General features: G+C 41.7%; 1 protein-coding gene across 1 annotated transcript in view; it reads left to right on the top strand.

The window, feature by feature from the left end:
• Positions 1 to 16,616, top strand: part of Atp1b3 (ATPase Na+/K+ transporting subunit beta 3) — a 32,996-nt gene extending 16,380 nt beyond the window's left edge. Inside the window, exons 2-7 of the mRNA XM_055629870.1 lie at positions 1,511 to 1,639; positions 4,119 to 4,226; positions 7,663 to 7,847; positions 9,541 to 9,591; positions 13,758 to 13,844; positions 15,965 to 16,616. Of these exons, the coding sequence (XP_055485845.1) occupies positions 1,511 to 1,639; positions 4,119 to 4,226; positions 7,663 to 7,847; positions 9,541 to 9,591; positions 13,758 to 13,844; positions 15,965 to 16,135 (731 nt within the window). The 3' untranslated portion in view covers positions 16,136 to 16,616. The remainder of the gene's footprint in view (positions 1 to 1,510; positions 1,640 to 4,118; positions 4,227 to 7,662; positions 7,848 to 9,540; positions 9,592 to 13,757; positions 13,845 to 15,964) is intronic.
• The last annotated feature ends 1,305 nt before the right edge of the window (positions 16,617 to 17,921 follow it).

Here is a 17,921-nt window from a genome sequence, read left to right as displayed (position 1 = left end):
CTAGATCTGAACACCTCACTCTGCTGTCTCTTCTGGCGGCAGTGTGCTGTTTCTTTTTTCACTGTAGCACACGGCGCACCCCATGAGTAAGATTGGTCTTTTTTTCTTCTTCTTCCTTTCTTTTTCTTTTTCTGCAGCAGGACCGCAGTGGGTGGTGGGCAGTGATGCTGCCCGAAGGTGCCATCTGTCTCTCTTCCTTCTGTCCTCTCACTCTATCCTGGTAACTGGGAAAAGGGTAGGATCTAGTCTGAATTAACACGGTTAGACTGTCTCCCTTTGCAGGGTTCCAGGCTTGCAGTTGAGAAAGTTTACCTAGCTTTGGGCATAATCTGTTTTGGGATCTTGTTCTTTGAAAATCAGAAGAAAGTTGTATATCAGCTTGTTGGGGTATGGATGAATAAGTTTGTTCACATTTTCATTATTACGGGAATTCATAAGCCCTGTGAATCTGTTTCTGTGGGAGTCCTCCTCCTAGGATCCCTGCCTGTCTCTACCAGCATGGGACTTAGGCAAACAGACGTGTTATTAAGATGGGAGTAAGATCTTACCTCAGTAGAGTTGAATATTCCTTAGTATTTCCTTAGCATCTCTATCACTTTTAAAAACATTTAAATATAAATAAAAGACTTCAACCAAAATCTAACATAAAATTTTGAGGATAGTCATTTCTGATGTTAGAACTTTGTATGTATGTGATGAGGGGGAAATAATGATCATTTTTAGTGTTCCCAAAACAAATCATTGGCTGGGGATAGATCCAAGTGTTTCCCAGGTATAGTGGGAGGATTAAGTTTGGGTGTTGAAGTCTGTCACAGGTGCTTTGTGCCTGGCTACAGAGCTGTGCCCTGGAGTGTGATGCTTGCTTCTGCTCTTGTCCTCTTTTCTTTGCATGGTTGCATGAGCCCTTCTACTAAACCAGTGTTTTAAAAATTATTGAATATCATCTTTATGATTTTTTTTCTTCTCTGTACAGTTCTTGGTTATTTAAATCAACTCACTCTTTAAAACCTGCATATCAAGACCTTGTCTCAAAAAAGCAAAAAAAAAAAAAAAAAAAAATCCAGCTTTAATATGTATAAAGTGTCTGAAATACAGGTATAGTGCAGGATTTTTTTTTTTTTTCCAACTTGCCACTTAAACATGTAAGTATGTCTGGGGAGGCTGTTCTACCTAAAATCATCTTAGCTTTAAGGACATGAACTACTTTTTTGGGAGAAACTCTCCCATGTGCTGAATTTTTAAAGCTCTGAATTGAACTGAAGTATGAGTAGTGAAAAGTTCTTTGCTGGAAGGATGAAATGAGAGGAGGGCTCATGGGATTGGTGGGAGTTGCCGGCCAGAACACCCCTTGCCTAGGCAACTTAATGTACTTTCAATATGAGGATACGTGGCTGTGTGCATGGCAAAGCATGGGCTTACAGCCTTGCAGTGAACAGTTGTTTTGCTCTTTAGCCAAATGTGAGTCCTTGTGTGTCTCTCCACATTTCACTTATGTTCTTTTCTTCTGCAGGTCTGATCTTGCTCTTTTACCTAGTTTTTTATGGGTTCTTGGCTGCACTCTTCTCATTCACAATGTGGGTCATGCTCCAGACTCTGAACGATGAGGTTCCGAAATACCGAGACCAGATTCCTAGTCCAGGTAATTGTGTTGAAGTTATCATAGTTTTTAGACAAATTTGGATTTGTCTTTACCACAGAGCAGTCTTTATCACAGTAGATAAAGAAAGTTAAACTTTCTTCATCTTGGTAATGTGAATGATTTGTTTCATATTTACATGCTAGTTTAAAGATCCTTAAATCATTTACTGGTAAGTCTTGAATCCTTGACAGGAATAACTAGAAGTGAATATTGGAAATTCAGTGGAGTTTGGTCTCATGAATACTATATTGCACTTTTATTCTGCCTTTAGTAAGTTACACATTTTGGCTCTGGTTTGAAGTATATACCATTAGTGTTATAAAATAGATGCCCTGTAGTTTTAATTGATGGGTATGAAAGTGGTGAAAATATTACATCATTAAAGAATAAAGTCAATGTATTCTTTAAGTTGTTTAATTCTCTGTTGTCATAAAAACCTGTTATACTAGAGAATATACTTTTAGCAAAACACTCTTACCCAAAATGTTGGTTACATTTTCTGCGTCTGATTTTATTCTTTTGAAACAATCTTTGAATGCTAGCTCTGCCTCAGTAGTTGAACATGGCCCTTGGCTTCAAGGTACTGGCAGTGTTTGTTTTGGCAATACTAGAAATCAAACCCAGCCCCACTGAGCAAGTGCTGTAGTACTAAGTTAATCCCTACCCTGGTCCTAGCCTTTTCAGCAGACTAAATATTTATTAGGAAAAGTGAAAAAAGAACTCCATAAGTAAGAAATAAAAAGATTCTGAGGGAATGAGTACTTGATCTTGGTAACAGTTAGAGAGGGAAAGTAATGCATGGAATTCCCCAAATGTAAAGAAATTTTCTAGAGACAGCAGTAGAGCAGGAAAGTGTCTATCTAGAGGAATAGGATCTGGGTAGCAAGGAGTGGCCAGCAGGCGGGGAAAGTGGGCAGTTGCTCTCCACAACATTGTCTTCCAGGGACCACTTGGCTACGTCTGGAATCATTGTTAGTTATTAGAACTTGAGAGGTGCCGTTGCCAGTATGAGCCAGGAATGCTGCTGATCAGGACAGCCCTTCCCAGCAAAATTATCCAGATTGAGATCATTATTGCTGAGGCCGAGGGACCCGAGTCTGTATTCTGCTTGCTTGCTGCCTGGACTGCTGAGCTATATTACCAGCCAAACCACACCAACTTCCCCAAACTTTTTTTTAAAGAATCATTTGTTCTAATTGTTTCTTTTTTTTCTTTTTGCATAATTTCTTTTGTTTACACCTAATACGCTTTTTTGCCCTCTGCCTATACTAATTTAAAGTTCATTTTCTTGCCATCTAAGTTGTACATGACTTTGTTACTGTCAACCATAGTCTGATCTACTTCAGAAATGCTACGCTGTTTGTAATTGTATAAAACATCTAAACAGGAAAGTGTGTTCAAAACTGAGCTATATAAAACTGTCAGTTGTACTATAGTTCTGTAACTATAATTAAGTATATAAACACATGTGTATTTAGCACAGCGCTTTTAGATATGAGAAATGTTTACATTAAAGTTAGAAGCCAGATTATTCTTTGTAGGCAAGTATGTTTGCCTTTTCTTTGCTCTACATGCATGAGTATTAACTCCATGATATGAAATCATTACTGATTGTATCCCACTGTGGTTTATAAGAAACATACTTGAGTACTGGAACAAAGCTTATTGAAGGAAGATTATTTACTTTAGGGTTCAAAATGGAAGGAAACTCTTTAACTGAAAAAAGTAGACTGCCTTTTGTATGTTTCCATAGAGCTGTATTTTGAAGGAAGGGCTTAGACTGAGCAGGTGGGCACCTTTCTTAGTCTTAGTATTCTGTTATGCTCAAGTTTTTTTGATTTTTGTTTTTGTTGCTTAATCCGTAGTAGCAAATATAGAAACAACAACAAAACTCTAAAATAGTATTCGGAGTTTAGAAAGTTCTTGGTAGGAGCCAGAGAGATACCTCAATGGTAAGAGAGCTCACTGTGTAAACACGAGGACCTGAGTTCCTAATGTCCTCGTAGAAGCCAAGCATTGCCGCTTGTGCTGGTCATTCCAGTGAGGTGGGTGAACGCAAGAAGGTACAGGCTTGCTAACCGCCAGCTCAGCAGAAAAGCTGCCAGCTCCAGGCTCACTGAGAGACCCCCAGGTCAAGGATAAGGTGGAAACTGATAAAGTAGGGATAGACACCTGATAGCCTCTGGTATGCGATTGTGTGCGTGTACACGTGTGCACAAAGCTCAGGGTAAAATAGTGTGTCTTAAAGTAAGGAGTGATGGTTATAATTAACTGAAAATAACCAAATTTAGAGTCTGTTTCTAACTTGATATTGTCTAATTAGTCCTAAAGATTTGAGTTCTGTTAGGTGTCTTTCGTAATTGGATCCAAATACAGAATTGTTGATAATAGCATAACTGTGGACACATGGCCCTTTAGGAATAAGGGTAAGGAAAGAGGTAGATTTCTTCCATTAATAACTCTTCCTATCTCTTTTTAGGACTAATGGTTTTTCCAAAACCACTGACTGCCTTGGAATATACATACAGTATGTCTGAGCCAAGTACTTATAAACATTTCATTGAAGACCTGACGCAGTTTCTGAAGCGTAAGTGTGCTGTTCTGGAAGAGAGGGAGCTTGTGCTTAGTGCGGAGCCCAGCGCCACACTGGGTCTACCTTTAGAAGCAGATCTTTAGAGTTTGTCTTACACTTTTGTCTTTCCCCTTTCAAACACAGACAGGTGGGAGGATCTGCAAATGGACTCACTGTTAGTTATCAGAATAAAGCCAAGTCATATAAAACAGTGCCTCTGAGTGTCAGATGCTTTTCTGTTCTGGGGCTGAGCATGGTGCCTCAGATGCTGGGCAAGCACTCTGCCACTGCTTGCACCACAGCCCATTACAGGATTCTCTTGTATCTGGGATAGTACATAAGTAAAGATAACATAGTTATAGTTCTGAAATTGGCCTGTGTCAAGTTTTAATGTATTCATCTTGTTTAAGAGCCATCAATATGTAATGTGTTTTAATGAGCAATATAGCCCACATCCTCCTTGTTCTGGCTGGTTTAATCATTCATATGAATAATGGTAACAATAAAATGAATAAAAATTAAAAGCTTTGGTTTACCTGCTTTGATCACCTTGTCCCCTTCTCAGCCATAATATTGTTCTCTAGATGCCAAGGCCATTGAACAAGCTTTCCCGGTACCACTGTCTGTCTTTCCAGCTTGCTTATTCAGGTTTCTTCCAAATTCTGTGCTAGTGCTCTTGCTTTTTGCTGATGGTTTTACTCATCTCAGCCTCTTTCCTCGTGTTCTTCCTCATCTGGTTTATTAACATGATTTTTCACTTCATTTTTACTTTTACAGGCACTCTATAAAACTCCTTGTCTTTAAATCTGCCAGTTACTTGTGGCAGAGCCCTGCTCTGGATAAAAAAAGCATCTAATTCCTGGATTCTCTGACCCTGTTTAGAGCAGCCACAGGGGAGACAGGACTGGGTGGTTAGCACCGCCTGCCTCAGGTGGGCCTGCTTCACTGCCTGCTGGCCCATTGCCTTTCCCTGATGACTCTGAAGGTATGCATGCTAGCCTTTGCTCAAGCCTCTGACAGTTTTCCTTCCCCCTTAACCATCCTATAACATAGTATCTTGCTTCAAACTCTAAAAGAAAGTCTCCAGTCCAGGGCTGGAGAGATGGCTCAGCAGTTAAGAGCACTGACTGCTCTTCCAGAGGTCCTGAGTTCAATTCTCAGCAACCACATGGTGGCGCCTAACCAGTTATAATGAGATCTGGTGCCCTCTTCTGGTGTGCTGTATTCAAATACATAAAAATAAATAAAAATGTTAAAAAAGAAAAGAAAGGCTGACTTAAAGAATGTCAAATCTAGTGCTATGTTAGAAGGGAGTGTGCTGAGGGGGAGAACACAGCAGAGAAAGGGCAGGGAAGGCTTCTCTTCTTTAACTTGTTCTGTAGACCAGGCTGGCCTCAGAGATCTGGCTGCCTCTGCCTTTGAGTGCTGGGATTAAAGGTGTGTGTTGCCACCACCTGGCTGGGCTGTTTGTTTTTTAAAGAGTGTTCTGAGGTGCCTTAGTGAAACCAAATCCTTGAAAGAGTGAGGGAAGTGGGAAGGAGCCACAGAAGTGTCTAAAGTCAATGCATTCAAGGTTCATGGGGAGGTGGGGGCTGGAGAGTGGACACAGTGAGTCAGGAAGTAACAGGAGATACAGCGATCAGGGCTCTTTATCTCATTAAGGCTCTAAAATTAAACTGCTTTTTTGGATTTCATTCTTAAAACTGTTTTTTCTGAGAGGTGTTGGCATCTCGGCTTTGGGCTCTTCGGTTATCTTGAGCATTTCATACTCAGCTGTTTGCCTCTTCTCCTATACTGCTCTGTGTTGTATCTTGTGTTTCTCACATTTTTTCCTTATACTTAAATAGTAAGCTCTCTGGGTACTTTCTGCACCATTTACTCCCCTTGGAGTTCTGTTCTTATTTTGAATTTGTATTACTTTTTTTCTCCTTCTAGTCAGGAGTATGGTGCCTGCCTGTGGCAGCCAGAGGACATCTTGCAGGAGCAGCTCTCCCTCATCATGGTGGTTCTAGGGGTTGCACTCAGAGTGGCTGGCTGGCAGAGCTGCTTTACCTGCTAAGCCCTCTCACTTGTACTGGCTTTGTTTTAAATACTCAGCTGTCATTGTTGATTCCTAGGAGTTCCCTTTTTGTTTTGTTTTCCTCCTGGTAGAGTCTAAATTGAAAGTTTTATTTTCTTAAAGTTACCGTTTTTCTTTAGTATCATTCTTACTTCAAGCTTTCCCTAGGTGTATGGGACTCTTTGGTTACCTAGGGATGGCACTGCCCACAGTATAGGCCCTTCCAAATCAATTAGCAGTTAAGAAAATACCTCTCAGACATACTCATAAGCCAGTTTGATAGAGGCAATTCTGCAGTTGAGTCTCCCTCTTCTTTGGTACCTAGAGATGACAATGTAGCTTAGCTATCACTCTTTCTAACTTTTTATCAACAAAATACCAAAAACAAAACAGTCCTCACCTCGTGTCCTTCTGAAAGTATTCCCTTTGAAATGTTTCTGTTTGGGTTGAATTAGATGGCCTTTTTACGGTGCCAGTTATATCCACACACCAGTAGCTATCACTGGGTATTTTCATAGTGTATTTTAATTCTGAGTAGCTTTCACTAGACTGGGCTCACTGAGGAAGGGGCCCATCAGATCTCTTCTTCATGCCACTGAATGTTAATAGCTCAGCTGGCACAGAAGGACACTGTATTCTGTACCTGTATTTCCCCTTTTTCCTTTCTGGTTTCTAAATATTTTACATCTTTGTGATTCATATGTATTACTTACCTCTGTCTGCTCAGCACACCTATTTTAGCTGGCATTGGGAGTTTCACTTTCTAGGTCACTTTACTCTTTTTTTTTTTTTTTTCCTCCATAGCACAAATACTTTCCTAATATAAATATAGTCATACCTTGTGACTACTTTGCCTGGTATAAAATCTTTTGGTGGATCATCATGGTTCTTTTGACAGCCCTTCTCCTCAATTCTTAAACCAGATTTACAAAATTTACATGTCCAGCTTCTGCCTTCCTTTATCATACCAGCCACCATAAGTCACACATTTCCTCTGCTTTCAGGTCAGTAGAGTCCCCGTGTCATAATCTGTTAAGCAGTTTCCTTCCATGTTCCTTCGGTGTTCAGTGTTACTGTTTTCCCCCCTAGACTGCCCCCTAAGGCTTACAGTAGCAACATGCCCCCTGTGCATCCTTGCCGTGGCCTCTGAGGGTAGGCACATACAGCGGTGTCTGCTGGGCCAGGAGTTGTGAGTGGAGCGAGGCACAGATTACAGCTCTGTGTCCAGCTTGGACACTCTTGGAAACAGGAAGCTTTAGAGTAACTGTTACCTGGTAATTCACCTTGCTGTTTTTGTCTTTGAAAAGTACTTGTTTAGTGAGAATTATTTGACTTGTTTCTTGTGTGTGGTATCTTTTTTTGCCTGATCTGGTACACATGTTTTCTTTTTAGCATATTCTGTAGATGAACAGAAGAATCTCACGAACTGTCCTGACGGAGCACTTTTTGAGCAGAAGGGTCCAAATTATAATGCATGTCAGTTCCCAGTTTCCTTGCTTCAAGAATGTAGTGGTGTGCATGATGCTGACTTTGGCTATTCCAAAGGACAACCTTGTGTTCTTGTGAAAATGAACAGAGTACGTACTTACTTTACCTTTGCTGTTGCTGTTTCTGACATTATGTGAACATACAGAGCAGCTATAACACCCACAACTAATCCTTAGATTATTTTGCTTGAGTAAATGCCTAAATGTCATCTCATTGGGATAATTTACTTAAAAGACCAGCAGTGCTAGTTAATGCTTGGGGAAAATAAGTATGGCAAAAAGGTTCATATTTTAATTGTAAATTATATGTAATTTTCTAAATCATACTAATGCTGTAGTGGTATATGTAATAAGTAATGGGAATATAAATAAACCCACATACTAATGAGCACAATACAGTGCTGTAGTTACAGCCAATGCTAATGGGATGTTTTAATAAGACATAACTAAGAATTAAGGCCAAAAAAGTAAGCCAGAAGGAATGTAGAGCTTGATCTGTGCCGTAAGGTGAGTTATACATTCACTTGAAGGGGAATGTCTTCAGTAGCACTGGCCTGCAAGATCTGTCCTCACTGTGTCTGCGATAGCTGGAAATCTGCTTCTGTTCAAAGGACCATCTTCTGGACTACTAGAAATGCCCTTTGCTGGAGAGCTGGCTCAGCAGTTAAGATCACTGGCTGCTCTTCCAGGGGACTGGGATTCAATTCCCAGCACCTGTATGGCAGCTCACACCTTGTCTGTAACTCTAGTTCCAGGGCTTCTGACAAACTCGCACAAACATCCCACGCAGGCAAAATAACGATGAACAGAAAATAAAAAATAAATTATAGTAAAAATAGAAATGGCCTCTGGATAATGGGAATTGGAGACCGTGCTTGCTTTATAGGCTGGCTTTGTGGGGCTAACAGGGTAGCATCAGATCCAGCTGGCAGGATTTTCATTAGTGTGCTCCTAGAGCTGTTATGAGTGGAAGACAAGGCACTGCTGTCCACATCACTCTGTAGACTTCAACAGCTTCACTTTTGGAGGTCTCTGTACATCTTCAAACCTTTGCCCAGAACTGCATTTGGATTCAAAATGCAAAACAGTGACAACAACAAAGTAAAGCTTAGAAGATAGGCTGGTGATAAAGGCACTGGCCACCATTCTGAACTGAGCTTGATCTAAGACCACATGGTGGAAAAAAAGAACCAAATTATACAGTTTGTCCTCCCATCTTCCACATATATTCCCCTATGCACGCACGTATGCACACAATAGATAGGTAGGCAGGTGGATGGATGCAAAAAATAATTTTTAAGTAGTTGGGTGACTGCAAACATAAAGGTAGATCCAAAGGCTGTGGTAACAGCTCAGATTTAGTGTTACCTAGTACAGTCAAGGCCCTGGCTTTGGTCCTAGCACCATAAGAAAACTAGTGTGGGGGAAACAATTTATGATTCTTCTCAGTATGTGCTTTTAGGGTGCGAGATAGCTGTGAACGTATTTTCATAGTGAATATTTTATTATAGGTGACTGTGCTGGAGCATGACCCCAGCATTTGGGAGCCAGAGGCAGGAGTATCCACAAGGCTAGCCTGGGCTGTAGTAGGACCCTTTCTCAAAACAAGCACAAACATACTAGTTTATTATGATCTTTAATTTAAGGGTTTGTTGTTCTTTAATTTAAGGGTCTGTACTTGCAGAGTAGTGTTAACCTCAGCTGCTGTGTCCCCAGCAACAGAAGAGGAAGTTCCATTGCATTCATATATGCTGACTGACTGATCCATGTTTCTTAACCTTAGATAATCGAGTTAATTCCAAAAGGACTTCCACAGATAATATGTGAGACAAAGGTTAGTACTCAAATCATTGAACCTTTCATGTTTCTTAAATACTTAAAATACTATGCTTTTTAGGATGATCTTGTCGTTCCTAATGTCATTAAAAAAGGACAGTTTCTGTTTGTTTTGCACATGCTTGTTTCACATATACTTGTTTCAGTCTTAGGATGTATGTTTTTCTAGTTCAGAAATGAAGTTGACATTACAACCCCAGAGATCCTGTTCTATATCAGGAATTTTTCTTTCAAGTCTAAAAATAGTTGTGCTTACTGTCAGTGTCACTTGAGAATTAATGAAATATGCTATTTTTCCTTAAAATAGAGGCAGTCTTTTTCTTTCCTATTCCTTTCCCACCTAGAGTGCTGTGCGTTTTCATCCTATATCTTCTGTTTGCTTTCCATGCTGCAGACACAACAAGACAAATGTGTAAACGATGGGTAAGAGTCCTAAAGAGGGGCTGGAGAGATGGCTCAGCAGTTAAGAGCACTGGCTGGTCTTTCAGAGGACCCAGGCTCAATTCCCAGCACACACATGGCAGCTCACAACTGTCTGAAACTCCAGTTCCAAGGGATCGGACACCCTTATATATATACATACATATAAGCAAAAACACTGATGCATATAAAATAAGTAAATTTTTAAAAAGTTCTAAAGAGAGACTATTAAGGGCCCAGGGGGTCCTGGAGAGACTGATACTCCAACTAAGGACCATGCATGGAAAGGACTTAGACCCCCTGTTCTATGGAAGCCCATTGGCTACTCTGTTTCCAAGTGGGTGCCCTAGTAAGGGGAACAGGTACTGTCTCTGACATGAACTCATTGGAAGTCTCTCTGATCACCTCCCCCTGGGCGGGGGGAGGCTGCAGCCTTTCCAGGCCACAGAGGAAGATGATGCAGCTAGCATTGATGAGGCTAAGGTCAGATAGAGGGGGAGGAGGTCCTCCCCTATCAGGGGACTAGGGAAAGGGTGTAGGGGGAGAAGAGGAATGGTGGGTGGGACTGGGAGGAGACACTGGTGGGGGCTGCAGCGGGGATACAAAGTGAATAAATTGTAATAAATATATAAATTAAATTTTTTTAAAAAAGGAGAAATAATTAAGCCCTACATTTGTCATTGTGTTAGATACTAGCATTTATCTCTAGTTGTAAGGCAGAACAAGCTACCTAAATTTTTAAAGTTGAGGAGAAATCATAATTCCTTAAGTCAGAGATGAATTTTTTAGTTGGGCAGAAACTTTGCTCTCGGGGTTGGGGATTTAGCTCAGTGGTAGAGCGCTTGCTAGAGGCCCTGGGTTCGGTCCTCAGCTCTGGAAAAAAAAAAAAAGAAACTTTGCTCTCCAAAATCATTGTGTCTCAGAATCACTTAGGTTTGTTGGTCCCCATTCTTACAGTGCCTGCCTTAGTAGGTCTTGGGGAGAATCCAGAATTTGTACTCCTAACTGTGAGCTGCTGCTTTGGAGAAGCAGCTCTTTGTTTGTTTGTTTGTTTGTTTTTGAGACAGGGTTTCTTTGTGTAGCCCTTACTCTCCTGGACTTCGAGACCAGGCAGGTCTCGAGCTCACAGAGATCCCTCTGTCTCTGCATCCCTGGGATTAAAGGCATGTGCTAACACTCCTGGCTGGAGAAGCCTTTTAAATTGTTAGATTATTAGCCAGTGGTTAGCGTTGACGTGAACAGAGTCTGTAGCCTCTCTGTAGGTGGGTGTGTACATGTACAATAGAGACAGAGTCACTTCCTCTGGATGCCACACTCAAATCTGCAGGAAACCTATACAGGAAACCAGAATTTTCAATTGAGCATGGTGTGACATGCCTGTAACATCTGTACTCAGGAGGATGAGACAGGAGAATTAGAGTTTGAAGCTAGCTTGAGCTACTTAGTAAGATGCTGCCTTAGGCAGGGTGTGTGTGTGATCTCCCAACACTTGGGAGATCAAGGCAGGCAAATCAATGAGGCCAGCCCGGTCTACATAGTGAGATCCTGTCTCAAAAGGAGTTTGGTTTAAAATGAAACTATGCATGTCCCATGTAAGCAGAAGGGGTTCTGTTTGTTGGATATTAGTTACTTATGTGTGGACACTTGTTCAGTAGCACATGTATGAGGCTAGAGGACTGTGTGGTTCTGAGGATCAAACTCCAGTTGTCAGCCTTGGCATCGAGCAGCTTTACCCACGGAGCCATTCTCATCTGCCTGCTAGCTGAAATTTTCTTGATATAAATTCTTCTACAAATCTACTTCTCAGCTCTTAACATGAAAGCACAGTGTTATTTGTAAGTCACATTAGCATCACATTTAAAATAAAAAAGGCTCAACCATAACAAAAACTGTTGATGTGTTAAATTCAGAAAAACACTCATCAGTGGGACTTTTTCATGTAAAACAAAAATTTTAAGTTTATTCTCAGTGCTAGGATTGAGCTATTTATACTGCCATTTATAAAGCGCACAGTGCTGGTGAGTGACACCTGCCCTGATGAACACCGTCTGCCTCTTAGGAATGGGCTGACTGTGCCCCACAGACAGGGTCTCCCATTTATGACATAAAGAAGCAGAGTGCTGTTGAGACAGGCTGAGTTTGCCATGCTATTCTGTGTCCTAGAGGTAGAGATTATAGACTAGACGGGGCTCTAGTAGTAGAGAGTAGAGCTAGCAAGTGTGCTCAGCATGCATTGGCGGAGCTCGAATTCCCAGCACGACACAGAAGCTCGTCCAGATCTAAAGCTCTGGGGTTTGGTGGTGCTTGGGGCTGGCTTGGGATTTGTGTTTATTGTGGTGCTAGGGATCCACTCAGGGCCCCCGTGCATGGAATGTGTGTATAGTGACCGACAGAGAGTTTTGGTGCTTTTCTTCATTTATTCATGGGAACTATGAATGTTTTTTTTTTTTCTGTTTGTTGCATCATGGTTTATCTTTTTTTTTTTTTTAACTTTTTTAAATAATTTTTTTTTTTTTCATATTAATCACAGGTTATTTACCTTGTTTCCCAGCCGTAGCCCCCTCCCTCATTCCCTCCCGATCCCACCCTCCCTCCCTCGTCTCCTCCCTGCCCCTTTCCAAGTCCACTGCTAGGGGAGGTCCTCCTCCCCTTCCATCTGACCCTAGCTTATCAGGTATCTTTAGGACTGGCTGCAATGTCCTCCTCTGTGGCCTAGCAAGGCTGCTCCTCCCTTAGGGTGTGGGGGGGAGGGGAGGTCAAAGAGCCAGCCATTGAGTTCATGTCAGAAATAGTCCCTGTTTCCCTTACTAGGGAATCCACTTGGATACTGAGCTACCAAGGTCTATATCTGAGCTACCATGGTCTATATCTAGGTTATATCCATACATGGTCCTTGGTTGGAGAAACAGACTCATAAAAGACTCCTGTGCCCTGATACAGTTGGTCCTTGTGGAGCTCCTGTCCTCTCCAGGTCATACTAACTCCCTCCTTCTTTCATATGATTCTCTGCACTCTGCCGAAGGTTTGGTTATGAGTCTCCGCATCTGCTTTGATATACTGCTAGATAGAGTCTTTCAGAGGCCCTCTGCGGTAGGCTCCTATCCTGTTACTTGTTTTCTCCTTCTTCTGATGTCCATCCCATTTGTCTTTCTAAGTGAGGAATGGTTTGTCTTGATTACAGTTTTTATAGTTCTGAGCAGTAACCTCTACCCACCTTGGGTATGAATTCTGCTTTCCATTCTGGAAGCACAGTATTTCATCTGTCTTGGGAAAACCTCAGTCCAAACTTACCGGTACATTTTTTCTGTGAGTGGTGAAACAGCTGGCTTTGCATAGATGGAGTAATAGTTTATAGGCAGTGGAACCGACTAAAACTGAAGGGACTTCTAGGAGGTATCGGGAGATGAAAGAAGAACCAGGATAGTTTATGACCAAGCATTTAAGTATGTGATATTTGTAATCAAGATGAGCAGCCAGGTATGGTAGTACATGCCTGAAATCCTAACACTTGGAAGGTTGATGTGGACAGATTGCCACAGCTTCAAGACAAGGTTGGGCTGCATGGTGACACCTGTTTCAACAGTGACAAGCCATTCTCAGAAACACACTTGTCATTATTGTGGCTGACAGGCCTAGTCGCCGTCTCTTCAATTTCATCCTAACTGATAACTGTCAGTAATTGTAAACCTAGTTTGAAAAATGTGTACTGTGGCCTAAAGGGATTTCTTTTGCTTTCAACTCTAGGATACAAACGTAGCAAATATATCAACTTATCCTGATGATGGAGTTATAGACTTAAAGTATTTTCCGTATTATGGGAAAAAACGGCACGTAAGTATTTAGAGTCCTCTTTTAGGAAACTGCCTGCCTTGAGGTAGCCCATGAACGGTAGGTGCACTCCTCTGTTGTCATTTCTTCATCATCCACATTGTCTGGTGCGTTTTTAACAAATGGGGAGGAAGAGTGGAGATGACCTGTTTTCAGAATACTGGTTTTGCTTTTGTTTAGAAAATAGTATATAGTCTTTACTGGCCAGATGTGAAAGCTCATTTAGACCTAACAATATTTTGTGATTTTAAGCTTTTGAAGTATATGTATATAAAAGCCATTTTGTAAAGTTTGTGTTTTTGTTTGTTTGTTTGCGAGGCAGAGTTTTTTTGTGTAGCCTTGGCTGCTCTGGACTCGCTTATGGACCAGACTGGCCTTACCCTCAGAGATCACCTGCCTCTGCCTCCTAGAGTACTGGGATTACAGGCGTGCACCACTATGCCCTGCTGTTTTGTCATATTTTAAAACTTATTTTGAAATTATTCCTGACACAAATGGCTAGAATAATATGTTTTATGAAAGCACATTACCAGATACTGTATCTCATTCATGGTCTTAGTTAGGGTTTCATTTGCTGTGAAGAGACACTGACCACAGCAACTCTTACAAAGGAAAACACTTAATTGGGGCTTCCTTACAGTTTCAGAAGTTTAGTTCATTATCAGCATGGCAGCATCAGGAGACATGATGCTGGAGAAGGAGCTGAGAGTTCTACACTTGAACAGTAGGCAGCAGAAGGCTGTGAGGCACACTGGGTGGAGCTTAAACACAGGACACCTCAAGGCCCACCCCCACAGTGGCACACTTCTTCAACAAGGCTACACCTCCTTGCTTCCCTTCCCATGGGCCAAGCCTTTAAACACATGAGTCTGTGGGGGCCATCTGTTCAAACCACCTCAGCCATCTATAGATTTTTTCACTCATGCTTGTAAATTAGTCCCTGATGGTGCCTTTATTCTAAAGCATACAGTATGTGTTTCCTAAAGACACGGGTACTAATATCCCCATGTGCTATCAGTAGAAGTTAACACTGACCCTGACCCCTTATCTACTCTAGACATTCGTGAAATTTATCCACTTGTCCTAGCAGTCTGTGGTCTGGGAAAACTGCTTAGTCCCTCTGTTTTGTGTTTCTGTTGTGCTTTAGAATGAGGCTGGGACTTTTAGGGGAGCGGGCTGGATAGGAGTTTGTATATATGATGCAGTTGTTTGGCTTGGGAATTATTTTTTCATAATTAAACTCATTTGTGTCTTTTTGGAGGAGAGAATGTGTTCTTAAAGTTGTATAGGAAGGGCCGTTACTGTCTGGGTCCATTGTCAGGTGTTGACCGTAGTCTCTTGAGATGGTCAGCCAGGCTTCCACATTGTAAAGTTACAATTTTTGTTGTTCATCAGTAAGTCTGAGAAGAATATAAAGTCAGATGGTTTATATGACGGCTTTTTCATAAAGTTCAGCATTTGTCTCTCTTGCCAGAGTCAGTTAATGGTCAGATTGTTCCTACATACTGGCCACAGCGACCACAAGCAGTGCTGTTCGTAACCCGGGCATACCATGTAAAGGATGTGTGCGAGAGAGATGATCAGAGGCTGCGCTTACAGCGTCTGTCACATGTAGTACCTTAGCTCATAGCAAATATACATCATCTTTAAGCGTATATGGAATAGTTAGAATTTCATAAAAATACATTTTTAAGTGGGATGTATTAACCGATACCTTAGGATCGAAATAGAACTATGCTGTAACTTTAAAATAGGCCTACATTGCAGGGGGAGTGGGAACATTAAACAGCTGAGAAGGAAGTGGGAAATTCATCCAGAGGATGAGTCAAACGGTGCAGCCACCAAACAGGATGCCCCTCAAAGCCATGCTACGGGAAGAGCCATAGCAAGAAGGAAGGCAAAGAACATAAAACAGTTGGCTGTCCTCAGACTTAATTTTACAAAGGGAATCAGGTATAGTAGGACATTCTTTATAACCCTGATTCTTGGAAGCTGAGGCAGGAGGCTTGAAAAATGTGAAATCAGCCTGGGCTACAAATTGAAACAAAAAGTTGAAACTGAGTTCCTAAGTGTAGGTGAAATTAACAAGAATTGGAACTGATGTTTGTTCCTCCATTTGCCAGGTCGGGTACCGACAGCCTCTGGTTGCCGTCCAGGTCATCTTTGATTCTAGTGCTACCAAGAAAGAAGTAACAGTTGAGTGCAAAATTGAAGGAACAGAGAACCTAAAAAACAAGGACGAACGTGACAAGTTTCTGGGACGAGTTATGTTCAAAGTCACAGCACGTGCCTAGGAGTAGAGTGTCTCCACAGAATAAATGTTGTGCTGTCTCCATTTTGTATCAGCTGGACCTGCCCGTTCTAGGATTATGAGGCCACCTTGGAGGAGGAGGTGGTGTGGTCCACACACTGGGGTGACATCATAACGTGCTTCCAGATCATAGTGTTCAGTGTCCTGACGTAACTCCTGCTTCCTGTGCTGCCCTTTGGACCAGTGTCCGGTCACAGATAGGGACCAGTGAGCTCCCGACCCCAAACATGCAGAGTGGGGGGGGAGGGCTCACCTGTGTGTAATTGCCAAATGTCTAAAGCTTTCTGTGCTGTGCTGTGTAAATATTTTATGGATTTAACACTGGTAACTGTCATATTTTGATGCCAACAAAGTTTAGGGATAAAATGGTACCTTACCAACATCAAGTGACTATAGCTGCAAGAAATGTGTGAGAAGTTCTGTATGTGAGGAGGAAAAACAAAATAAAAGTGGATTTGAAAGTATTAGCTCTGGTTCTGTGTATGTGTGAGTGCGTGCACGTGTGTGTGTTTTAAATTATTTTTTACATGCTGAATTAGACTGTGGGTCTTTTTATTGAGAGGACAAGCTTTCTGTTGTATATTTTTAAAATACTAATGGGGTGATTTTGAGTGATGAATTCAAGTCTTCCACATTTGGTTATCTTAGACCTATCATAAATGAAATAGCATTTTTAAGTTAGGTGAATGTGCACCAAGTTGTTTTTTGTTTTTGTTTTTGTTTTGGCTTTTGTTTTTTGAATGAAATTAAATTCCCAAGACATAAATTGTATAGTTTTAAAATGTCTTGTTACCGCTTTTACTTAGCAGACTGAACCCTAATAAAAATATGAATGTGAAATACAAAAACTTCAAACTGATTGAAAACTTGGAACACATGATGGAGTCTTCTTTCACATCTTAGCTGGCCCCCTGGACTGTCCTGTGGGCTTAGATGAACTCTTGCTAGGCCCGTCATAACTGGAGCTCCCTTCTCTCGGTACTGAGAAAACTCTTCTCTTTGACCTGTGAGTTTCGTCTGTTCTGTTGTTTTTAGGCGTGTGTGTCTAATAGCGTGCATGTATGTGCACCACCTCAGTGCCTGATGAATGAGGCCGGAAGAAAAGCGTTGAATCCCCCTGGGACTGGAGTTGCAAGATGGTTGTGAGCTGCCATGTGGGTGCTTGGAATTGAACCTAGGTCCTCTGGAAGAACAGCCTGTGCTCTTAACCGCTGAGCTGTCTTCTACAGCTTTTCAAAATAAGAGTTGTTTTATCATGGTTGGTGCAAAGCCACATTCCAAGGTTTTCTGTGATCTACAAACCAGGCCAGTGGGACAGAACCCAGTTGGCTGTTGGGAAAAGCAGCCTTACAAAAGAATTACGTTGCCTTGCAAGCCAGATGCAGCCATTGTGCTTTGGAGGTGGGTGTGCTACTCTGGGAAGATGCTCTGCTCATTGATTCCCAAGTCAGTGACAATGGTGTCCACCTTTCCATCACAACAGAACTCGGTGATTCTTGCCAAACCCAAAGCAAACCTTTTCTGAACTTGGGTTTTTCCTTCGTGCTTTTCAGGTCTTGGCCTTGCTACGTGGTTTCAGATGGCCTTGAATTAAGTCATTGTTTTAGTCTCTTTATTTCTGTGAAGAGACACCATGACCAAGGCAACTATCATAAGAGAAAGCATTTAATTGGAGCTAGTTGAGGTTTAGTCCATTATGGTGGTGGCCAGTACGGGCAGCGTACAGGCAGGCACTGGAGCAGTAAATTGAGAGTCACATCCTGGTCACC

This window comes from Psammomys obesus, unplaced genomic scaffold, assembly GCF_907164565.1.
Source record: "Psammomys obesus unplaced genomic scaffold, mPsaObe1.curated_primary_1811, whole genome shotgun sequence".
Classification (NCBI taxonomy): domain Eukaryota; kingdom Metazoa; phylum Chordata; class Mammalia; order Rodentia; family Muridae; genus Psammomys; species Psammomys obesus.
This window is presented reverse-complemented; position numbering and strand designations above follow the sequence as displayed.